Source organism: Anomaloglossus baeobatrachus, chromosome 5, assembly GCF_048569485.1.
Source record: "Anomaloglossus baeobatrachus isolate aAnoBae1 chromosome 5, aAnoBae1.hap1, whole genome shotgun sequence".
Lineage (NCBI taxonomy): Eukaryota > Metazoa > Chordata > Amphibia > Anura > Aromobatidae > Anomaloglossus > Anomaloglossus baeobatrachus.
The window spans coordinates 546810057-546836275 of NC_134357.1; the positions used below are offsets into that span (position 1 = coordinate 546810057).

The 26219-nt window shown below is 41.1% G+C and overlaps 1 protein-coding gene across 1 annotated transcript in view; it reads right to left on the minus strand.

Annotated features, from left to right (window-relative positions):
• Positions 1–1501: 1501 nt before the first annotated feature.
• LOC142312272 (uncharacterized) overlaps positions 1502–26219 on the minus strand; it is a 159486-nt gene continuing 134768 nt past the window's right edge. Inside the window, 1 exon segment of the mRNA XM_075351207.1 lies at positions 1502–4728. Coding sequence (XP_075207322.1) covers positions 2447–4728 — 2282 coding nt within the window. The 3' untranslated portion in view covers positions 1502–2446.

The following is a 26219-nucleotide window of genomic DNA, read 5'->3' on the forward strand; positions in this document are numbered from 1 at the left end:
TGAGGCTGTAAAAAGCAGCTTTTCATTAGCATGGATTTGCATAAAACCAAGGCTAAAAAACGCTGCAAAAACGCTCTGTGTGAACATAGCCTTAAGGGTGCTTTACACGCTCGATAGCACCCGCCCACGTCGCTGTTTCGTCTTGGAGGTAATCGCTGCCGTAGCGTACAATATCGCTACGGCAGCGTCACACGCACATACCTGCTTAGTGACGTCGCTGGAGACACTGAACAATCTCTCCTTTAAGGGGGAGGTTCGTGCGGCGTCAATAAGCGGCCACCCAATAGCAGAGGAGGGGCGGAGATGAGAGGCCGGAACATGCCACCCACCTCCTTCCTTCCTCATTACCGGTGGACGCAGGTAAAGAGATGTTCGTCATTCCTGCAGTGTCACACATAGCGATGTGTGATGCCGCAGGAACGACGAACAACCAGCGGCATGCACCACCAACGATATTATCATAGGGAGCGACGTGTCAACGATCAACGATTTTTGACGTTTTTGTGATCGTTGATCGTCGCTCCTTTTAGTCACACACGATATCGCTAACGGCGCCAGATGTGCGTCACGAACACCGTGACCCCAACGATATATCGTTAGCGATATCATTGTGTGTAAAGTTACCTTAAGAGCCACTTACTTATTACCAAGATTTTTTTCTTGTTAAACGTGTCTTATAGTACAAAAATACATTTCATTTTAAAGTAATTTCCCTTGCTCATTAAATTATACAACAGTCTCATATTTTTTTTGTACAATTTGTTTATAAAATATATAATTTCTGATGTGAAAAAATGATTTACAACAACTGATATTTAAGTATTCCTTCTTTTTCAAATGTATGAATATATAGTAGTTTTAGCTATTTTAAGCTGTTAGTTAATACAGGGCATAATTGTAGCAACAATATGAGGGATACAGGATGAAAATCAATCCAAGTACAGTGGAACCTTGGTTAACGAGAACAATCCGTTCTGGGACTGTGCTTGTTAACCAAGTTACTCGTTCAGCAAAGCAAGATTTCCCATAGGAAATCATTGCAATGCAGACAATTCGTTCAACAACTTGTTAAATGTTCCATCCTGGTCCCCTATTGTGTCATTCCACACACACACAAGCACGCACGCACGTACACTCACATATTATGCTCACCTTACCTTCCGTTCCATCGCCGGTCTCCTGGGACTTGCTGTTCGCTAGTACGGGCTGTGTATCGGGTAACCATGACGACGAGGGAGGAACTTCCGCACCCAGATCGCTGACGTCAAAGGCAGGAGTTGCTTGCCTCTGATTGGCCAGCATGCTGCCTTTGAGTAGCATCTGACAGCGGAACTTCCTGCCTCGTCGCGCTGCCTGCCGATACACATCCTGGAGCGGCGAACTACAGGACCCAGGAGGCCGGCGATGGAACGGAAGGTACACATATTATGCTCATCTTACCTTCCGTTCCATCGCCGGCCTCTTGGGTCCTGTAGTTCGCCGCGAGGATTCCTCTCTCATCGCGATGCACCGGTGAACTACAAGAACCATGAGGCCGGCGATGGAACGGAAGGTAAGGTGAGCATAATACTGTATGTGTGTGCGTGTTTGTTTGTGTGTGTTTGTGAGTGCTTGTGTGTGTTTGTGTGGACTGCAAGAGCGGGTTAGAGCGCGGTGGATGTACGGAACCGGACGTGTGTGCAGTGAGAATTTTGCTCGTACAGCAAAGCTTTCTTGTAAACCGAATTACAAACTTACAGAAAGCTTTGCTCGTTCAGCGACATTCTCGTTAACTGGGTTATTCGTTAAGCGAGGTTTCACTGTATGTAACAAGATGTATACGTCATGTTGATGATACTGATGATCTTTTTCTCTTTCTGTTCTTTGTCTTTTTGTTGTGAATTATTCAATAAAGAAACATTATACAATAAGATATATAATTTCTACCCATGTGAATTATTTTTGATGGTAAGCAAAATATGATTTTCCAGTAATTTAGGTTTCAAAATGTAGGTATGACTATGGCTTCTTCCCTGTATGAATTCTCTGGTGTATCATAACATCCGATATCTGGTTAAAATATTTCCCACATTCTGAACAGTAAAAATACTCTTCCCTGTTTGACTGCTGTGGTGTCTAATAAGTTAAAATAGCTTTAAAAAACTTTTTCCACATTCTAAACATGGGCGGCACGGTGGCTTAGTGGTTAGCACTGCAGTCTTGCAGTGCTGGGGTCCTGGGTTCAAATCCCACCAAGGACACTATCTGCAAGGAGTTTGTATGTTCTCCCAGTGTTTGCGTGGGTTTCCTCCGGGTACTCCGGTTTCCTCCCACACTCCAGAAACATACAGATAGGGACTCTAGATTGTGAGCCCCAATGGGGACAGTATTGCCAATGTATGTAAAGCGCTGTAATTTGCTGGAATTAATAGCGCTATATAAATGAATAAAATTATTATTATTATTATTATAAACATGAAAAAGTCTTCTCCCTTGTGTGACTTATCTGGTGTTTCACAAAATATGATTTATCTGCAAAACATTTCCCACATTCTGAACATGAAAAAGGCTTCTCCCCTGTGTGAGTTTTCTGATGTGTAAGAAGAAATGATTTACGTGCAAAACATTTCCCACATTCTGAACATGAAAATGGCTTCTCCCCTGTGTGAATTTTCTGATGTGTAACAAGATTTGATTTATGTACAAAACACTTTCCACATTCTTTACAAGAAAAAGGCTTATCCCCTGTGTGACGTCTCTGGTGTTCAACCAAATTAGATTTCTTTATAAAACATTTCCCACATTCTGAACATGAAAAAGGCTTCTCGCCTGTATGAATTTTCTGATGTGTAACAAGATGAGATTTCTGTACAAAACACTTTCCACATTCTGAACATAAAAAAGCTTTCTCCTCAGTGTGAGTTTTCTGATGTATAAGAAGAATTGATTTATGTACAAAACATTTCCCACATTCTGAACATGAAAATGGCTTCTCCCCTGTGTGAGTTTTCTGGTGTCTAAGAAAAGATGATTTACGTACAAAACATTTCCCACATTCTGAACATGAGAAAGGCTTATCCCCTGTGTGATTTCTCTGATGTGTAAGAAGAAATGATTTACGTGCAAAACATTTCCCACATTCTGAACATGAAAAAGACTTCTCCCCTGTGTGAGTTATCTCGTGTCTAATTAAGATATCTTTCCGTACAAAACATTTCCCACATTCCGAACATGAAAAAGACTTCTCCCCTGTGTGAGTTTTCTGGTGACTAAGAAGGTGTATTTTCTGTACAAAACATTTCCCACATTCTGAACATGAAAATGGCTTCTCCCCTGTGTGAGTTTTCTGGTGTCTAAGAAAAGATGATTTACATACAAAACATTTCCCACATTCTGAACATGAGAAAGGCTTATCCCCTGTGTGATTTCTCTGATGTGTAAGAAGAAATGATTTACGTGCAAAACATTTCCCACATTCTGAACATGAAAAAGACTTCTCCCCTGTGTGAGTTCTCTGGTGTCTAATTAGGATATATTTCCGTACAAAACATTTCCCACATTCCGAACATGAAAAAGACTTCTCTCCTGTGTGAGTTTTCTGGTGATTAAGAAGGTAACTTTTCTGTACAAAACATTTCCCACATTCTGAACATGAAAATGGCTTCTCCCCTGTGTGAGTTTTCTGGTGTCTAAGAAAAGATGATTTACATACAAAACATTTCCCACATTCTGAACATGAGAACGGCTTATCCCCTGTGTGATTTCTCTGATGTGTAAGAAGAAATGATTTACGTGTAAAACGTTTCCCACATTCTGAACATGAAAAAGACTTCTCCAATGTGTGAGTTCTCTGGTGTCTAATTAGGATATCTTTCCGTACAAAACATTTCCCACATTCCGAACATGAAAAAGACTTCTCCCCTGTGTGAGTTTTCTGGTGATTAAGAAGGTGTCTTTTCTGTACAAAACATTTCCCACATTCTGAACATGAAAATGGCTTCTCCCCTGTGTGAGTTTTCTGGTGTCTAAGAAAAGATGATTTACGTACAAAACATTTCCCACATTCTGAACATGAGAAAGGCTTATCCCCTGTGTGATTTCTCTGATGTGTAAGAAGAAATGATTTATGTGCAAAACATTTCCCACATTCTGAACATGAAAAAGACTTCTCCCCTGTGTGAGTTCTCTGGTGTCTAATTAGGATATATTTCCGTACAAAACATCTCCCACATTCCGAACATGAAAAAGACTTCTCCCCTGTGTGAGTTTTCTGGTGACTAAGAAGGTGTCTTTTCTGTACAAAACATTTCCCACATTCGGAACATGAACATGACTTCTCCTTAGTATGAATTCTATCATGCCTAACAAGATCTGTTTTCCTGGTAAAATATTTCCCATGCTTGGAACCAGAAAATCTATTCTCCATTGTGTGAATTTTTTGATGTTGAACAAAAAATGTTTTGCGGGGAAAATTATTTCCATATTCTGAATGTGAAATTGGCTTGTCTGCTGTAAAAGCAGTTCGATTTTTAAAGCTTGTTTTATGACTGTTATTTTTCTTAGTAGTCTGTAATGATTCGGAAGAGAAGACCTGTCTGATAGGATCTGAGGATAGATCTTTGCTGTGAAGGCATGATGGGATATCTGGAGTCGTGGCATTTACTTTAATTGTATGCTGTGTCATCTCAAGGTCATCTGATTTAAAAATTGAAGATATGAGTTGTCTCTCTGTTTTCCTGGTACAGTCATCTGCCAATAATAAAACCAATTATTATTTTTTTAACAAAATATCTTTTAAATATTTTTGAACATTTCTACTTAAAATGTCTATAGAAATGGCACGTTAAAAAGCAAAATTGAATTATTCAGTAAGGCAATTACAGTTCAATCTAATAGAAAACCTCATAGCATGAACCAATACAGCGTGGTGTACAACTGTTTGTTCAATCTGCCTCCCATATATTGGAATAAAAAGCCACGAAAAAATATTATGTAGGTGAAAATTATACCAATTCCTCATCTCTGAATGTAAAATTAGAGGGTTTCGCATTATAAGTAGCTCATAAATGCATAAAAAGCAACATGGCTCCTATAAACCAATCCAGCAAAATTTGGTCTCTCAAATTCAAATCTCTCTCACTTCTGAGCCTTGTAGTGTGCCTAAAACAGATCAACCCTTATGCGGGCTTCACACGGTACAATCTATCGTGCGATTGCACGAGCGATCGTACCCGCCCCCATCGTTTGTGCATCACGGGCAAATCGCTGCCCGTATCGCACAAAGTCGTTAAACCACCGTCACACGTACTTACCTGCTGAGCGACCTCGCTGTGGGCAGCGAACATCCTCTTCCTGAAGGGAGAGGGACGTTCGGCGTCACAGCGACGTCACACAGCCGTCGGCCAATAGAAGCGGAGGGGCGGAGATGAGCGGGACGTAAACATCCCGCCCACCTCCTTCCTTCCGCATAGCTGGGGGTGCCGCGGGACGCATGTAAGCTGTGTTCATCATTCCCGGGGTGTCACACGGAGCAACGTGTGCTGCCCCGGGACTAATGAACAACCTGCGCAAATAAGATTAAACAATTTTTTAAAAATGAGCGACGAGTACACGATCCACGATTTATAACCGATTTGGAGTCGCACGTAGGTGTCACACGAGACGACGTCGTGAATGATGACGGATGTGCGTCACGAAAACCGTGACCCCGACGACACATTGCACGATAGATCGTCTCTTGTGATGCCAGCATTAGCCGTACCACACGTCCTGGTTAGGAAGGGGTTTCCGACCTTGGACGTATGGGTACGTCCTGGCAATCATGCAGCCACCGTGACAGCGGTGACGATGATCGCATAAAGGTGCCTACAGCTTCTCACAGCACGTCACCAAGATTTGAAGCCATGGGGGGTTTCACCGCTCTCAAACAAATTTCATTTCATTGCATTTCAAGCTAATGAAATTGCCTGCAACATTGAGGTATGATCGGTGCAAACACAGCACCGACCATATGCTTGATCCTGGCATTGGTGGTGTCACCAGCTCCAGCTCTGATTAGAATGATCAGCCAATGACGCATGATCGCTCTTACCAGAAAGCCTGCACGGCCCTGGCTATTTAACCCCCTAAATGCCATGATCAATATCACTTAGGGGATTTAGAGAAGAATTGCGCTTCCTCTTCCCTTCGATCGGGACCTCCGCAATCCTAAAGCCCCGATCGTTTCACAGTTACCTGAAGTCGTCATAACTATGAAAAGCCTGAGTGATTATACCTGCAGCATGATCACTCAGTCTTTCTCTGTGCAGTTCTGAGGGGTACTTTGCACGTTGCGACATCGCTACTGCGATCTCGTCGGGGTCAAATCGAAAGTGACGCACATCCGGCACCGGTAACGACTTCGCAACAAGCAAAGCTTAGAAGCACCGATAAATGATTGCAAAAGCGTCGAAAATCGGTGATCTGTGTAGTGTCGGTCATTTCCATAATTTCGCTGCAGCGACAGGTACGATGTTGTTCCTCGTTCCTGCGGCAGCACACATCGCTGTGTATGAAGCCGCAGGAGCGAGGAACATCTCCCTTTCCTGCCTCCAGCAGCTATGCGGAAGGGAGAAGGTGGGCGGAATGTTTACGTCCTGCACATCTCCGCCCTTCCGCTTCTATTGGCCGCCTGCCGTGTGACGTCACTGTGACGCCGCACGACCCGCCCCCTTAGGAAGGAGGCAGGTCGCTGGCCAGAGCGACGTCGCAGGGCAGGCAAGTGTGTGTGAAGCTGCCGTAGCGATAATGTTCGCTACGGCAGCTATCACAAGATATCGCATGTGCGACGGGGGCGGGTACTATCGCGCTCGGCATCGCTATCATCGGCTAGCGATGTCACAGCGTGAAAAGTACCCCTGACAGCTGTGATGTTCTGCAGTAGTTGGACTGCCACAAAGAAATTTGCCGTGACGTGGCAGGGTAGCTCAAGAAATTGCAATTTTTTGCCAAAAATCTCAAATTTTAATAATAAGTACAGTTTGGAATTTTTAGTGCAGTAGTGCACATTCAGTGCTGGCTATCTTGTTTTTTCTTTATAGTAGTTGAGCACTGCAGAACATTACAGTTGCCATTAGAACACTGTCAGGTGATGTGCCATAAAGAGACTAAGTGAAAATGTTAATAAAAGTAAAAACATTAATGAAAAAATCTGAAAATAAGGAACATAAAAGTGAAAAAAATCCAATAAATAATTGTATTTATGTGAAGAAAAAAAAAGTACACATATTTAATATCGCCGCGTCCGTAACAACCAGCTCTATAAAACTGTCACACTAGTTAACCCATTCAGTGAACACTAAAAAAAAGTAGCAAAAACTGTCTTTTCATCATACAGCTGACAAAAAAAAGTGGACTAAAATGCCATCAAAAAAGTCATACAGTCATATGAAAAAGTTTGGGGACCCCTACTAATGTTAACCTTTTTTCTTTATAACAATTTGGGTTTTTGCAACAGCTATTTCGGTTTCATATATCTAATAACTTATGGACTGAGTAATATTTCTGGATTGACATGAGGTTTATTGTACTAACAGAAAATGTGCAATCCGCATTAAAACAAAATTTGATCGGTGCAAAAGTATGGGCACCCTTATCAATTTCATGATTTGAACACTCCTAACTACTTTTTACTGACTTACTAAAGCACTAAATTGGTTTTGTAACCTCATTGAGCTTTGAACTTCATAGGAAGGTGTATCCAATCATGAGAAAAGGTATTTAAGGTGGCCACTTGCAAGTTGTTCTCCTATTTGAATCTCCAATGAAGAGTGGCATTATGGGCTCCTCAAAACAACTCTCAAATGATCTGAAAACAAAGATTATTCAACATAGTAGTTGTTCAGGGGAAGGATACCAAAAATTGTCTCAGAGATTTAAACTATCAGTTTCCACTGTGAGGAACATAGTAAAGAAATGGAAGAACACAGGTACAGTTCTTGTTAAGCCCAGAAGTGGCAGGCCAAGAAAAATATCAGAAAGGCAGAGAAGAATGGTGAGAACAGTCAAGAACAATCCACAGACCACCTCCAAAGACCTGCAGCATCATCTTGCTGCAGATGGTGTCAATGTGCATCGGTCAACAATACAGCGCACGTTGCACAAGGAGAAGCTGTATGGGAGAGTGATGCGAAAGAAGCAGTTTCTGCAAGCACGCCACAAACAGAGTTGCCTGAGGTATGTAAAAGCACATTTGGACAAGCCAGTTACATTTTGGAAGAAGGTCCTGTGGACTGATGAAACAAAGATTGAGTTGTTTGGTCATTCAAAAAGGTGTTATGCATGGAGGCAAAAAAATACGGCATTCCAAGAAAAGCACTTGCTACCCACAGTAATATTTGGTGGAGGTTCCATCATGCGTTGGGGCTGTGAGGCTAATGCCGGCACCGGGAATCTTGTTAAAGTTGAGGGTCGCATGGATTCAACTCAGTATCAGCAGATTCTTGACAATAATGTGCAAGAATCAGTGCCGAAGTTGAAGTTACGCAGGGGATGGATATTTCAGCAAGACAATGATCCAAAATAACGCTCCAAATCTACTCAGGCATTCATGCAGAGGAACAATTACAATGTTCTGGAATGGCCATCCCAGTTCCCAGACCTGAATATCATTGAAAATCTGTGGGATGATTTGAAGCGTGCTGTCCATGCTCGGCGACCATCAAACTTAACTGAACTGGAATTGTTTTGTAAACAGGAATTGTAAAATATACCTTCATCCAGGATCCAGGAACTCATTAAAAGCTATAGGAAGCGACTAGAGGCTGTTATTTTTGCAAAAGGAGGATCTACAAAATATTATTGTCACTTTTTTGTTGAGATGCCCATACTTTTGCACTGGTAAAATTTTGTTAAAAGGCGGATTGCACATTTTCTGTTAGTACAAGAAACCTCATTTTAATCCAGAAATATTACTCAGTCCATCAGTTATTAGATGTATGAAACTGAAATAGCTGTTGCAAAACCCCAAATTGTTATAAAGAAAAAGGTTAACATTAATAGGGGTGCCCAAACTTTTTCATATGACTGTATATACATAAAAATTGTACAACTGAAAACGTCATTTTGTCCAGCAAAAAAAACAAGTCACCACAAAAAAACAAGTCACCACACCACATCCATCAGCCAAAAAAATAAAAAAACTTATAGCTCTCAGAATATACGAATGAAAAAATAGTTTTTTTCCCTATAAAATAGTTTTTATGGTGTAAAAGCGGCAAAACATAATAAAAACTATATAATTGTGGTATTGCTACAATCGTACCGACTTGAAGAATAAAGATTCCTTATTATTTTTAACGTTTGGTGAATGATGTAAATAAAAAACAAAAAACTATTTGTAAGGTGCTGTTTCTTCTAGATTCTGCCTTACAAAAAGTGGAATAGAAAGCGATCAACAAATGTATATATTATTATATTATACTCATTTCGCAAAAAACAAGCCCTCTGATGACTGTCGGCAGAAAAATAAAAAAACTATAGTCTTCAAAATTCAGTGATGCAAAAAACCTTTATTTTGTAAAAATGCGTTTTTTTTGGGGTTTTTTTTCCCAAACATTTTTTATTGATTTTCCAAATTTTATAAAAACCATAACAAAATGAGTATGATTAAAGGGAAGGACAGAGTATTGTATAGAAGAAGAAAAAAAGGGGTACAACCCCCTCTTGCTAGTCCAGATTGTTCTTCCATGAAAAATGACATATCATGAAACCGAACTAGAAAGTCAAAATAAACCACATGTAATATAGTCTCTCAAACCCCTGTGTCATTCTTTAGTGTTTCCAAAATCAATGATGTGTCTTAATACTTCCTTGACGTCTCGCCTCCTCCTTCCTCTCGAGCCCCCGCTAAGTGAGCCATAGGTTGCCCAAGCTACCCTGGATTTCATTCAGGAGATACCACTCCGTGTGTATGAAAGGTGCCACCAAGTTATTGATTTCTCCCCGTGTGAAGTGGTGTTCAATAACATTTTTCCATCTCCCAAAGAACGTGGCTGTCTTTTGATCCTCATCCCTTTCCGCTTCCAATTTTTCCAACTTCAGAAGAACATGCAATTCCCCAATAACCTCCTTTGTAGATGGACCCTCCCTGTGTATCCAGGGTCTTAAGATACACCTTTTAGCTATCATGGCCAAGTCATTTATGATTGCAAATGTCCTTTTATCCCGAGTATTTGATCCCCCTTTGACTCCACCCTCAAAGAAATGGAAAATCCACACCATTAATTCTGGTCTGCAATATATCCCCCATGTTGTTTGGGCCAACATTCTTACTCGATTCCAGAACCTCTGCACTTCCTTACATTCCCAGAGTCCATGAAGCATATCTGTTTTCTCTGTTTGACATTTTGGACAACGTGCATATCTACCCGGAATATTGAAACCTACAATAGCCCTATGTAAAATCCTAAACTGGGTGCCTCTCCAACCCTCGTTGATGATGTGTTTCCGCATTTGGACCCACCCTTTCAATTTATTTCCCACCACTTCTTGACCTTTCAGTTGTTTCTCCCATGCTAATAAGGTACGACTATCCTCCCGAGATATTAATACCTCCCTAAGTGTTCGGTAAATTTGGGATACATTTACATTTGTAACCTCACATTCCAGGAGCTCATCAATCGGACTTTTGTTCAGTTCCCTTCCAATCTCGCCAAGATCTCTGATTACTCCAAACTTCAATTGCTCATACTGGATAATGTGAATGCTATTGAGGTCATATTTATCGAGCACTTCCCTTCCTGTCATCCAGCGTCTCTCCTCCACATTCATAACATCTTGCATTCTCTTGATGCCCTTCTCTTTCCATCCCAGAAATAACTTGTTGTCTCGTCCCTAAGAGAAATTTGGGGATGCCCAGGGATTTAAATACTTAGACACCTTCCAGGAAAGTCCCAGTTTCTTTCTAACTACATGGTGTCTCGGAATATGATAGAGTTTCTTATGTGACCCTCAGTCCTAGACAATGGGGCATGGAGAATGGACTTCAGGTCCCATGGTGTTGCGTATTTGTTCTCCATGTCATGATCTGAGTGTCTACTTGTTCCTCTCAACCAGTCGATCACGTGTCTCATAATACACACCAGATTATACCCCCTAACGTCTGGGAAATTGATTCCTCCCTCCTCCACTGACTTCATCAATGTGCGTAATTTTATTCTGGGTTTCCTTCCCCTCCACACAAAATCCGCATATGCTGCGTTGAGTCTGTTAACATGTTTTAGTTTTAATAGTAGCGGAATTGTCTGAAAGGGATACAGCAGCCTAGGAAAGCTCATCATTTTTATCAAGTGGCATCTTGCCAGCAATGGTAAGGGTAAGCCTTTCCATCCCCTTAGTTGTGTAATGATTTTCCTGATTAGCAGGCCATAATTCATTTATAAATTGTTTCCACCATTCTCCCTATCTGCACTCCCAGATATTTGATTGATGTCTGTGCTATAGGGATCCCACATATACAACCATCTCTCAGATTTCTCCCAACAATACCGTCACCTCCCCTCAAGAACAAGATCTCACACTTCTTTTTGTTTAACTTAAAGCCTGAGAATGATCCAAATTTTTCAATCATGTCAAGGGTTTGGGGTAAGGCCACGCCTGGGTTTCCCACATACAGTATCACATCATCAGCGAAAAGCGCTATCTTCATTTCTGCCCCCCTTATTTTGATCCCTTTGAAGCTGTTAGGACCCTGGAGAACTCTAGATAATGGCTCAATTGCCAGGTTAAATAGTAGGGGAGATAGCGGGCAGCCCTGCCTCGTCCCCTTCATCAGGGGGAACACTTCCTACAGGAAGCCCGGGGTATGTATCCTTGCTCCCGAGTTGGCATATAAACTTCTGATGTAAAGTCTCATTTTACCGGTAATTCCTATGGCCTCCATCACCTTATCTAGCCAGTTCCAATTAACATTATCGAACGCTTTCTCAGCATCGAGTGTAACTAAAGCAGGTTTTGCCCCTGCCTCGGCACGCCCCAATCTAACCGCATCTACCACTAAGGTCGTCTTCCTGATGTTGGTAACCGCATTTCTCCCTTTGATAAACCCTACCTGATGTTCGGAGATTATCCTTGGCAAAATCAGTGCTAGTCTATCGGCCATGATTTTGGACATAATTTTAAATCCTGATTAATGAGCGATATGGGTCTGTAACTAGAGGGATCATCTAGGTCTTTTTTACCCTTCGGGAGTAATTAAATGTATGCTATGTTGGCATTTCTAGGGATTTCTGTTCCTCCCAGGATTGCATTAAAAATTGAGGTTAAGTTCGGTACAATTAGATCCCTAAGTGCTTTATAAAATTCGCTATTAAAACCATCAGGTCCTGGCGCTTTATTGGTGTTAAGCTCCCCGATTGTTCTTGTTACCTCCTCCACTGAAATGTCCGCTTTTAAGGCTCCCAGCTCTTCCTCCGTTAAGCTAGGCATTTGAGCTTGTCTTAACTAATCGTCCTCGTTAGTGAAATCATTGTTTCCTGACCCATATAGCTTTCTATAGTATTCCCCCAGCACCTTGTTGATATTGTAAAAATGTGTTTTTAGTGTGATAGTTGCCAAACCTAAAAAACACAATATATATCTGGTATCGCTGTAATCGTACTGACTGGAGGAATAAAGCCGCCTTATCACTTATATCGCAAGGTGAATGGCATAAAGAATAAAGTAGTGAACCTCAAAGGATGAAAACGGGGTACTTCACCTATTATTACCAAACAAAACCCCATAAAATTCAATACTTTATATCGCAAGGTGAATGGCATAAAAAATAAAGACAGGTAGATTAAGCCAATTCTTCAACAGCTATTGATTTGTTCATTCTGCCTCTAATAGATCACAGTACGGAGCAACTCATATTTATCCTGGGCTCTATGCTGAGCGCTTACACCATGATTACGCGTAAGGGTATGTCCCCACATTGCGAAATAACAGCGTTTTGGAAGCTGCGTGTTTTTGCTGGGATCAAAACGCTGTATTGTTCTGTACAAACGCAGTGGATGGAATTTATAGAAATCCCATGCCCACTGTACTTTTTTTCCTTGCAGCGTAAACTGACAATGCGGCGCAGCTTCCTGAGCTGCAGCATGCCGAATTATGCTTGCGGAGATGCAAGTGTTCACCGCAGGGAAAACAGAGTTCCACAGCACCCCAAACCCTGATTGAGTGCACGGGCAACTGCGGTCTCCTGCAGAAGAAGACACGCTGCATCCAGGATCGTGGACACATACCCTAAATCTCCACATTTAGGGGAGGGGGAGAGGGAGGGAGAGAGAAGGAGGGATAGAGGGAGAGAGAGAGAGATGGTTTAATTGTGTAGTTAGTTACTGGTGTTATCTTGTATTGTATTTGTGTATTATTTAGTACGTTTTTAATATTGTTTACATACAGTTAGGTCCAGAAATATTTGGACAGTGACACAATTTTCGCGAGTTGGGCTCTGCATGCCACCACATTGGATTTGAAATGAAACCTCTACAACAGAATTCAAGTGCAGATTGTAACGTTTAATTTGAAGGTTTGAACAAAACTATCTGATAGAAATTGTAGGAATTGTACACATTTCTTTACAAACACTCCACATTTTAGGAGGTCAAAAGTAATTGGACAAATAAACCAAACCCAAACAAAATATTTTTATTTTCAATATTTTGTTGCGAATCCTTTGGAGGCAATCACTGCCTTAAGTCTGGAACCCATGGACATCACCAAACGCTGGGTTTCCTCCTTCTTAATGCTTTGCCAGGCCTTTACAGCCGCAGCCTTCAGGTCTTGCTTGTTTGTGGGTCTTTCCGTCTTAAGTCTGGATTTGAGCAAGTGAAATGCATGCTCAATTGGGTTAAGATCTGGTGATTGACTTGGCCATTGCAGAATGTTCCACTTTTTTGCACTCATGAACTCCTGGGTAGCTTTGGCTGTATGCTTGGGGTCATTGTCCATCTGTACTATGAAGCGCCGTCCGATCAACTTTGCGGCATTTGGCTGAATCTGGGCTGAAAGTATATCCTGGTACACTTCAGAATTCATCCGGCTACTCTTGTCTGCTGTTATGTCATCAATAAACACAAGTGACCCAGTGCCATTGAAAGCCATGCATGCCCATGCCATCACGTTGCCTCCACCATGTTTTACAGAGGATGTGGTGTGCCTTGGATCATGTGCCGTTCCCTTTCTTCTCAAAACTTTTTTCTTCCCATCATTCTGGTACAGGTTGATCTTTGTCTCATCTGTCCATAGAATACTTTTCCAGAACTGAGCTGACTTCATGAGGTGTTTTTCAGCAAATTTAACTCTGGCCTGTCTATTTTTGGAATTGATGAATGGTTTGCATCTAGATGTGAACCCTTTGTATTTACTTTCATGGAGTCTTCTCTTTACTGTTGACTTAGAGACAGATACACCTACTTCACTGAGAGTGTTCTGGACTTCAGTTGATGTTGTGAACGGGTTCTTCTTCACCAAAGAAAGTATGCGGCGATCATCCACCACTGTTGTCATCCGTGGACGCCCAGGCCTTTTTGAGTTCCCAAGCTCACCAGTCAATTCCTTTTTTCTCAGAATGTACCCAACTGTTGATTTTGCTACTCCAAGCATGTCTGCTATCTCTCTGATGGATTTTTTCTTTTTTTTCAGCCTCAGGATGTTCTGCTTCACCTCAATTGAGAGTTCCTTAGACCGCATGTTGTCTGGTCACAGCAACAGCTTCCAAATGCAAAACCACACACCTGTAATCAACCCCAGACCTTTTAACTACTTCATTGATTACAGGTTAACGAGGGAGACGCCTTCAGAGTTAATTGCAGCCCTTAGAGTCCCTTGTCCAATTACTTTTGGTCCCTTGAAAAAGAGGAGGCTATGCATTACAGAGCTATGATTCCTAGACCCTTTCTCCGATTTGGATGTGAAAACTCTCATATTGCAGCTGGGAGTGTGCACTTTCAGCCCATATTATATATATAATTGTATTTCTGAACATGTTTTTGTAAACAGCTAAAATAACAAAACTTGTGTCACTGTCCAAATATTTCTGGACCTAACTGTATGTTAATATTATATTGTGTATTAAGCGTAGTCTTGTTAGTGAATAAACTTATTATATTTTATTATTACAACAAAGTGTCTGACATCTGCAATTTTTTAGGGTACACCAGGTAGCTAGGGAAAAGCAGTAATTGTAAGAGAAAATATACCCTTGGAAATACATACAGTATATCTGTGGTGTGGGAATAGATCCTTTATGCAGGAAGACGGGAATAAGTTATTGTAGTTTCCTTCCTTTTTCCCCCTTCCACAAAGGCAAGCTAGCCTTTTATATATTAGCAGGATTATTTCCCCTTTTACATCTGTTATGTCTTGTGACCCTTGTGAAAAAGGAAAGCTTTGCTGTTAAAATATTTTTGTGGTCAAAAATGAATTTTTTCATTTTCACAGATCAAAATTATAAAATTTTGTGAAGCACCTAGGGATTTAAGGTGCTCACCTACCATCTAAATAAATTCCTTGAGGGGTCTAAGTTCCAAAATGGGGTCACTTGTGGGGGAGCTCCACTGTTTAGGCACATCAGGGGCTTTCCAGACGTGATATGGTGTCCACTATCTATTCCAGACAATTTTGTGCTGTAAAATTCAAATGGTGCGTACTCATGAGAAATTGCAGAATAAATTGTATGGTCCATTTTCTCTATAATAATAAAAGCTATCTGGTTGAAATAACAAAACATTTTTTTTTTATTTTCACGGCTCAATGTATAAAATTCTGTGGGATCCACCCAGGGATTCAAGGTGCTCACCAACCATCTAGATAAATTCCTTGGTCTAGTTTCCAAAATGAAGTCACTTATGCAGGAGCTCCACTGTGTAGGCAAATCGAGGGCTTTCTAAATGCGAAATGACATCCACTAACAATTGCAGCTATTTTAGCATTCAAAAAGTGAAATGGCACGCCTTCCCTTCCAAGACCTGCCATGCGCCCAAACAGTTGATTTCCACCACATATGAGGTATCGGCATGCTCGGAAGAAATTAAATAACAAATTGTAAGGTGCATTTTATCCTGTTACCTTTGTTAAAAAAAAAAAAAAAGCTAGTTGCAAATTGGTTGAAGTAACAAATTTGTGGTAAAAATGTATTTTTTTATTTTCTCCACTCAACGTTATAAAATTCTGTGAAGCACCTGGGCGTTCAAGGTACTAACCAAGCATCTGGATAAATTCCTTGAAAAGTCTAAATTTCCAAAATGGGGTTGTTTGTAGGGATGGGAGAGCATGCTCGCAGGTACTCGGTGCTCGCCCGAGCATCTCAGTACTCGAGATACTCGGCAAGCGCCGAGTACTAGCGAGATGCTCAGGCATATGCTCGGCTCCCTCTCCCTGCATGTTTGCGTTCTTTACAGAGTCAGCCCACATGCAGAGATTGGCTGCCAGACACTGTAATGCCACAGCCATGTTGGTTGTGACATTACAGTGATTGGCTGGCCATGCAGCGTCATCAGGTCTATATAAGACCTGACAACGCTGTGCTCATCCCTCTGATCCACAGTCAGCTAGTGTAGGGAGAGCTGCTGCTGAGCTAGGGACAGATTTAGTTTGTGTCTTAGGTAGTGTAGGTACTAGGTAGGGTACACAATCCATCTCAACAAACAGTCCTTTTCAGGACTAATCCAGCTGTATACAGGCAGTGTATATAGGCAGGCAGGGTATATACTGTGACACAGTGCGGTACGTATAGCATAGGAGGCTCCATTCCAGCCACATCTGGGGCTGGTGTAGCCTGTTACACATTATCCATCCCTAAAAAAAACCCCAGTCCTTTTCAGGATTAATCCAGCTGTATACAGGCAGTGTACAGTCCCTGACAGAAGTTCTGTTGCTTATCCATGTTATGTAAATAAAAGCTTATAACCTGACTTTAAATCCATCCATTGGTTTTATAACTTACTCTTTTGAAAGCTGAAACCCTCCCAAATTTGGTTTAAGTTGTGAAAATAAAGTTGCTGCAAAGCTGAAATATTGATCATTTAATAAACACAGGTCAGATTTTGGCAAGAAAAAAGTTTTGTCGCCCACAGAAAGTAATGTGAAATTCAAACAAATAATTAACTTCTAATACAAAGATATGTTGCATAACGTTGGTGAATGAAGTTGTGGTGCTATTAGAGCCAAATTTCACATTACTTTCTGTGGGTGGTTATGGTTGTCTCCTAAAAAGAGCCACTCATTGGCTAGGTCCTTCCTGGAGGGATATCTGGCTGTTTTCTGTCTCAAGACTCCTAACAGAGGCTCCACGGACCGTTTTTGATTTGCTAAACAGATGTACACTGAAAAAGTGGCAGAAGGTGGATTTCTCTGATGAATCTTCAGTTGAATTAAACCCCAGCTGCCACAAATACTGCAGGAGACCTACTGGAGCCCGTATGGATCCAGAAAACATACGTTTGCTGGTGGAAAGATCATGGTCTGGGGTTACATTTACTATGAGGATGTGCGAAACATTTGCAAGCTGGAAGGCAATATCAATAGCCTAAAATATCAAGAAGTATTAGCTACCTCTTACATTCCCAATCATAAAAGGGGTCAAATTCTGCAGCAGGATGGTGCTCCATCTCATACATCCATCTCTACAACAAAGTTCCCACTGGCAAAGAAGATCAAGGTGCTCAAGGACTGGCCAGCCCAGTCACCAGACATGAACATCATTGAGCATGTTTGGGGTAGGATGAAAGAGGAAGCTTGGAAGACAAAACCAAAGAATCTAGATGAACTCTGGGAGGCATGTAAGACTGCATTCTTTGCTATTCCTGATGACTTCATCAATAAATTGTATGAATCATTGTTGAACCGCATGGATACAGTCCTTCAAGCTCATGGAAGTCACACAAAATATTAAATTTGGCTCTAATAGTACCACAACTTCATTCACCAACGTTATGCAACATATCTTTGTATTAGAAGTTAATTATTTGTTTGAATTTCACATTACTTTCTGTGGGCGACAAAACTTTTTTCTTGCCAAAATCTGACCTTTCTGTGTTCATTAAATTATCAATATTTCAGCTATGCAGCAACTTTATTTTAATAACTTAAACCAAATTTGGGAGGGTTTCAGCTTTCAAAAGAGTAATTTATAAAACCAATGGATGAATTTAAAGTAAGGTGATAAGCTTTTATTTACATAACATGGATAAGCGACAGAACTTCTGTCAGGGACTGTACACTGCCTGTATACAGCTGGATTAATCCTGAAAAGGACTGGCTTTTTTTTAGAGATGGATAATATGTGTAACAGGCTACACCAGCCCCAAACGTGACTGGAATGGAGCCTCCTGTGCTATGCACAGCACTCTGTCACAGTATATACCCTGCCTGCCTATATACACTGCCTATATACAGCTGTATTTGTCCTGAAAAAGACTGTTTGTTGAGATGGATTGTGTACCCTACCTAGTACCTACACTACCTAAGACACAAACTAAATCTGTCCCTAGCTCAGCAGCACCTAAGATTTCACTGTGTTGAGCGCCTTTGCTGGCTGCCGGCAGTGTTTTCTCTGGCTGGTCTCCCTGAGATCAGTGATTGTTTTGTCTTGCTGGTCTACTAGGCATTGCTCCCACCTAGCCAGAATCCTACTCCACACTGATGAGGGGCAATACCCCGAAACAGCTGTCTGTGGGTGGTCACCTGGCCTTGGTATTTCCCTTCTCATATCTTTAAACTCGTCAAGAGCTGGATATTGACTAGTTTGGGTTTTTTTTTGTTTGTTTGTTTTTTACACACGCCCCACACCCCCTACACAATGTCCCACATATAGGTTCTTTGGGGGTCACATGTGACGGGTTTCCCCTGTATAGGCATATCAGGGGCTCTTCAAACGCAACATGGTGTTCGCTAACGATTGCAGACAATTTTGAAAATTAAAATGGCGCTTTTTTCCTTCTGAGCCCTGCCGTGCACCTAAACAGTGGTCCCCCCCCCCCACATATGGTGTATCAGAATACTCAGGAGAAAATGCCCAACACATTTTGAGGTCCATTTTATCCTGTTGTCCTTGTGAAAATGAAAAAAGAAAGAACATTTTTGTGGTAAAAATGTATTTTTTTCATTTTCACGGTGCAATATTATAAAATTCACTGGATCACCAGGAGGGTTCAAAGTGCTCAGTACACATCTACATAGGTTCCTCGAGGGTGATCTAGTTTTCAAATTGGGGTCACTTGTCAGAGGTTTCCACTGTTAAGGCACCTAAGGGGGTCTCCAAATGCGACATGACGTCTGCTAATGATTCTAGCTGATTTTGCTTTCAAAAATTCAAATGGCGCTCCTTCTTTTCTGAGCCTCGCCGCGCGCCCAAACAATTTATTTCCACCACATATGGGGCATCAGCGTACTCAGGAGAGATTGCACAATAACTTTTATGGTCCATTTTTTCCTGATATTCTTGTGAAAAAAAATCTACCTGGTTGAAGTAAGTTTTGTGGTAAAAAAAAAATATATATTTTCACGGCTCAACGTTATAAACATCTGTGAATCTCCCAGGGTTCAAAGTGTTCACCAAACATCTAGATACATTTCATGAGGGTTCTAGTTTCTAAAATGGGGTCACCTGTGGGGGAGCTCCACTGATTAGGCACCTCAGGGGGTCTCCAAACAGGACATTGCATCCACTAATTTTGTTTTCAAAAATTCAAATGGCGCTCCTTCCCTTCCGGGCCCTGCCGTGCCCCCAAACAATTGATTTTTACCACATATGAGGTATTGGCATACTCAGCACAAACTGCACAATAAATTTTATGGTGCATTTTTTCCTGTTACCTTGTGAAAATGCAAAATTTTATGGTTAAAGTAACATTTTTGTGTAAATAAGTAACATTTTCATTTTTTCATTCCACATTGCTTTAGTTCCTGTGAAGTACCTAAAGAGTTAATATACTTCTTGGATATGGTTTTGGGCAGCTTAAGGGGTGCCTTTTTTAGAATAGTGTCACTTTTGGGTATTTTCTGTCACCTAGGCCTCTCAAAGTCACTTCAAATGTGATAAGGTTGATAAAAAAATGGTTTTGTAAATTTAGTTGGAAAAATTAGAAATTGCTGATGAACGTTGAACCCTTCTAACTTCCTAGTTAAATAAAATTTTGTTTCGAAAATTGTGTTCGTGTAAAGTAGACATGTGGGAAATGTTATTTAGTTACTAGTTTGTGTGACAGATCTGTAGGATTTATAGGCATAAACTTTCAAAGTTTGAAAATTGCAAAGAGTCTAATATTTTTGCCACACTTTCAAAATTTTTACAAATAAACACAAGAAAATATCGGTTTCAATTTACCACTATCATGAAGTACAATATGTCATGAAACAACAGTGTCAGAATCGCCACGATCCGTTGAAGTATTCCAGAGTTATATCCTGTCAAAATGACACTGGTCAGAATTGCAAAAATTGGCCAAGTCATTAGGGTGTTTTAGTGGCTGAGGGTGAAGGGGTTAAGCTTATTTCATAAATTTAATTTATTCCAAAGCACATACTTAAAATGTAAATGAGATAAATGAAAAAGAACTCTGATCAAAATTAGAGAACACTTTTAGATACCTGCAAGTTACTGCTGTTAATCTGACACCTGACGCTAATTTCCTTAATAATCTGACAAACCCTATGTAACTGGCAGCCTAACTTTCCATTTTGCACTGTCTATGCAAAAATGGTGTGCCGTTCCAAAATGACTGAAACCCTCTGGTAGCAGATTGTCCAGATGAAATCCAAAGCGGTGACCCTATTAGCTATAGCAAGAGAATTTGGTCATTCCAGCTCTGTGTTTTCGGGAATATTGCATCTTTACAACATCACAAACTCTTTCAAGTCCCCCAAAAATGCTAGTCACCCTCAAGAGACAAATGCAAGAGAGAACAGGATAATGCGGAAGAACTTCATGGGTACTCGTTTCAACACCGCAGCTGGAATTATTCGCCAGTTCAGTACTGAACAGGGTAAGGATCTGTCTCGTCATACAGTGTCACAACGTTTAAGAGCATTTGGACTGAAATCCCACTGTGCAGTGACCAAACCTCTCATTAGCAGAAAAAATTAAAAGGCTAGACTCACCTTTGGTGAGGAGCATGTTGTGTGGACAGAGGAGAGATGGTCCACAGGTTACTTTAGTGATGAAAACAAGTTTAATTTATTTGGGTCTGATAGAAAACATGTTCGTCGACAAACTAGGGAAAGACTGAACCCAAAGTGTGTTAAGAAGTCAATGAAAGGTGGTGGAGGAAGTGTCATGGTTTAGGGAATGTTTTCTACAACAGGAGTTGGACCTTTCATACAGCTATATGGCAGAGTGAATGTCTAGCGCTGGCGTCCCTGCGCTCCCTGCTCTCCTCCTCCCACATGTGTGCTATTCACCACCACGGCCAGCTCTCACATGTGTCCCAGTGTCTCTTTCTCCCTCCACGTGTGCGCCCCCTGCTTCCTCCTCCTGGGAGTGTCCCTGGGGTGCGCGCGTGCGATGCTGCCTACTGCTGAGAAATAGTGCATACGTACTGCTCTCTCCACTAGGCAAGGTGCCTGATCAACTTGTTTAGTTAGTGTTTGCCCTAGCCAGCTAGCTGACAGGTCCCCTTGCCCACTGTGCTTTGTTACAGTGGTGTACTATGCCCCAGTCTGTCTGACCCGGCCGTGCCTCCAGCCTCAGCTACCCCGGTGGCCTTGCTATACCAGAGACTGTTGCTTAGTGGTCCAAGTTGTTTTCAGATGAAAGTAAATTTTGCACTTAATTTGGAAAGCAAGGTCCAGAGTCTGGAGGAAGAGTGGAGAGGCCCCAATCCAAGCTGATTGAGGTCTAGTGTGAAGTTTCCACAATCAGTGGTGGTTTTGGAAGCCATGTCATCTGCTGGCGTACATCTACTGTGTTTTATGAAGACCAAAATCAACGCAGCTGTCTACCAAAAAAATTTAGAGCACTTCATACTTCCCTCTGCTGACAAGCTTTATGGAGATGGAAATGTCATTTTCCAGCAGGACTTGGCACCTGTCCACACTGCCAAAAGTACCAATACCTGGTTTAATAACCACAGTATCACTGTGCTTGATTGGCCAGAAAACGTGCCTTACCTAAACCCCATAGAGAATCTATGGGGTATTGTCAAGAGAAAGAAAGATGAAAGACACCAGGCCCAATAATCAAAAGGAGCTGAATATGTAACCCACAAAAAACAGGGATGGGGAGAAAGCTCATCTTTAGTTCTGCAGATCCACAGGTGCGCAGACGTGGCTGGCTACCACAAGTCAAATAGAAAAAAGGAAAGGTCCAGCACCAAAAAATTCTGTCTTCTTTATTGAAAAAACACATACTTGATAAAATCAAATATGTCTCATGATGTGGACCTCATAAGGCCCCTGCCTTACGCGTTTTGGAAAGGACTCATAGGCATACACAGATAAATAAACATAAATCCTTATATGAAACCAACCTAGTACAAAACACACATGAATGTGATAATCAATGAATAACTTTCCAAACATTAACCCTTTTGGAAAAACACCCAACTACCTAAATCTATAAAGTCACACTATTTTTCTACCTAAAAAGCAGATTAAATACATATTTTCTCAAGAATGAGACAGATCACATAATATGCAACCGTAAACATTTCTTCTGCCTGCATACCATCTGTTGAATTGGTTACTCTGATCATTGGTTTTCTGAGATAATGACATTTGGGTTTTCATTGGCTGTAAGCCATAATCAGCAACATTAACAGAAATAAACACTTGAAATAGATCCCTCTGTGTGTAATGACTCTATATAATATAATATATGTTTCCCTTTTTGTATTGAATTACTAAAATAAATTAACTTTTTGAGGATATTTTAATTTATTGAGAAGCACTTGTATGTCCCCATCATGGCCACATCCTGGTATATACAGCTCTGGCAAAATTAAGAGACCACTTCCAAATTGTCAGTTTTTCTGATTTTTCTCTTTATAGGTATATTTTTGAGTAAAATGTTAATTGTTCTTTTATTCTATAAAACTACTGATAACATGTCTCCAAATTTCCAAGCAATACATTTAGTATTTATTTTCTGAAAATGAGAAATGGTCAAAATAACAAAAAAAATGCATTGCTTTCAGAGCTCAAATGATGCAAAGAAAACAAGTTCATAATCATTTACAAACAACAATACTAATAATGTTTTAACTCAGGAAGAGTTCAGAAATCAATATTTTGTGGAATAACCATGATTTTTAATCACAACTTTCATGCGAGGGACATATGAATCAAGCCGCATACAAGGTTATCCTGGAAAAGCAGTTCCTTCCGTAGCCTACCTGAGGAAGGGGGAGGTTGTACCCCCGAAACGCGTAGTGGCATGTAAATAATTAATAAATCTACATCCCAAATAACCTCATCACTACCTTTCTGAGCAGCGCAGCGAAACCGTGCATTTTTCCCCTTTTTTTTTCCCTGAGGTAAATCATTAGTATTGTTGTTTGTAAATGATTATGAACTTGTTTTCTTTGCATTATTTGAGGTCTGAAAGCAATGCATTTTTTGGTTATTTTGACCATTTCTCATTTTCAGAAAATAAATACAAATTATTTTTTTTTGGAAATTCGGAGACATGTTGTCAGTAGTTTATAGAATAAAAGAACCATTTATATTTTACTCAAAAATATACCTATAAAGAGAAAAATCTGAAAAACTGACAATTTGGAAGTGGTCTCTTAATTTTTGCCAGAGCTGTATGTTCCCATCATGCTATATATGTCCCCATCATGGCCTTATCCTGGCATATATGTCCCCATCATAACCCAATCCTGGTATATATGTCCCCATTATGGCTCCATCCTGGTATATATGATCCCATCATAGCTCCATCCTGGTATATATAACCCCATCATCCGTCCTGGTATATATGACCCCATTATGGCTCCGTCCTGGTATATATGACCCCATCATGGCTCCATCCTGGTATATATGACCACATAATGGCTCCATCCTGGTATATATGTCCCGATCATGGCTCTATCCAGGTATATATGTCCCCATCATGGCCCCATTCTGGTATATATGTCCCCATCATTGCCCCATCCTGGTATATAAGTCCCCATCATGGCCCCACCCTGGTACATATGTCCCCGTCATGTCCTCATCCTGGCATATATGCCCTGATCTTGGCCCCATCCTGGTATATATGCCCCCATAATTGCCCCATCCTGGTATATATCCCAATCATGATTTATATTTACATCATGGCCTAATTTTGGTATATGTCCAGATTATGGCCCTTCGGTGGTATATCTCCACATCATAGCCCCATCCTGGTAAATGTCCAAATCATGTCTCCATCCTAGTATATGTCCCCATCATGGTCCCATCCTGGCATATATCCCCATCCTGGTTTATGTCCACAACATAGGCTTATCCTGGTATGTGTCCACATCATAGCCTCACCTTGGTATAGGTCCACATCATGTTCCCATTCTTGTAAATGTCCACAACATGGCCCCATCTTGGTATATGCCCAAAGCATGGCCCTATACTGGTACATATGATCTCTATCATGCCACACACAGTAAAAAAAAAAAAGAAGAAAAAAAAACCAATTATGCTCACCTTCTCTCTGGTCCTCTGATGCTGATGCAGCACATGAGGTCACTCCCATGCGTGGCCACTTACACCAGCATCAGCTGCCGACATATTCGCTGCTCCACATGCCCGGGATTATCGTCATAGGGAGCAGTGAATATTCATATTCTTTAATAGATGTTCACGTGATCGCCCAGCCGCTGCAGAAAGCCAATGCTGGGTGATCACGTGTACTTCGATTAAAGAACCTGATCTTGTAGGGACATTATGAGCACATTCAGCAGCACAGAAAAAAAGAAAAGGTAGATTCATCAATTAAGATATCACGATTCTAGGAAGGTAACAGTATCATTGCCCATCACAATATTTTTCTTCAAATGATTTTCTAACTTGTCACAGCATTCTATGTACAGTGGAGACAAAAAGTAATTAGTCAGCCACCAATTGTGGAAGTTCTACCACATAAAAAGATGAGAGAGGCCTGTAATTTACATCATAGGTAGACCACAGCTATGAGAGGCAAAATGAGAAAACAAATCCACAAAATTAATTTGTATGATTTGGCAAGATTTTTTGGCAAACTATGGTGGAAAATAAGTATTTGGTCAATAACAAAAGTTAATCTCAATATTTTGTTATATATCCTTTGTTGGCAATGGCAGAGTTCAAACGTTTTCTGTAAGTCTTCATAAGGTTGGCACACACTGTTGGTGGTATGTTGGCCCATTCCTCCATGCAGATCTCCTCTAGAGCAGTGATGTTTTGGGCATGTTACTGGGCAACACAGACTTTCAACTCCCTTGAAAGGTTTTCTATGGGGTTGAGATCTGGCTAGGCCACTCCAGGACCTTCATATGCTTCTTTCAAAGCCCCTCCTTTGTTGCCCTGTCGATGTGCTTGGGATCATTATCATGCTGAAATATCCAACCACGATTCATTTTCAATGCACTTGGTGATGTAAAGTTTACAATCAAAATCTCATGATACATGGCCCAATTCATTTTTTTATATACACAAATCAGTCGTCCTGGTCCCTTTGCAGAGAAACAGCCCCAAAGCATGATGTTGCCACCCCATGCTTCACAGTAGGTATGGTGTTTATTGGATGCAACTGAGCATTCTGTCTCCTCCAAACACGATGAGTTGTGTTTCTACTAAACAGTTCTACTTTGGTTTCATCAGACCATACGACATTCTCCCAACACTCTTCTGTATAATCCAAATGCTCTCTAGCAAACTTCAGACGGACCCGGATATGTACTGGCTTAAGCAGGAGAACATGTCTGGCACTCCAGGATCTGAGTCCCTGGCGGCATAGTGTGTTACTGATAGTAGCCTTTGCTACGGTGGTCCCAGCTCTATGCAGGTGATTCACTAGGTCCCCCCATGTGGTTCTGGGATTTTTGCTCACCGTTCTTGTAATCATTTTGACCCCACGGGGTGAGATCTTGCGTGAAGCCCCAGATTGAGGGAGATTATCAGATGACCTTGTATGTCTTCCATTTTCTTATTATTGCTCCCACAGTTGATTTCATCACAACAAGCTGTTTGCCTATTGCAGATTCAGTCTTTCCAGCCTGTGGCAGGGCTACAATTTTGTTTCTGGTGTCTTTCGACAGCTCTTTGGT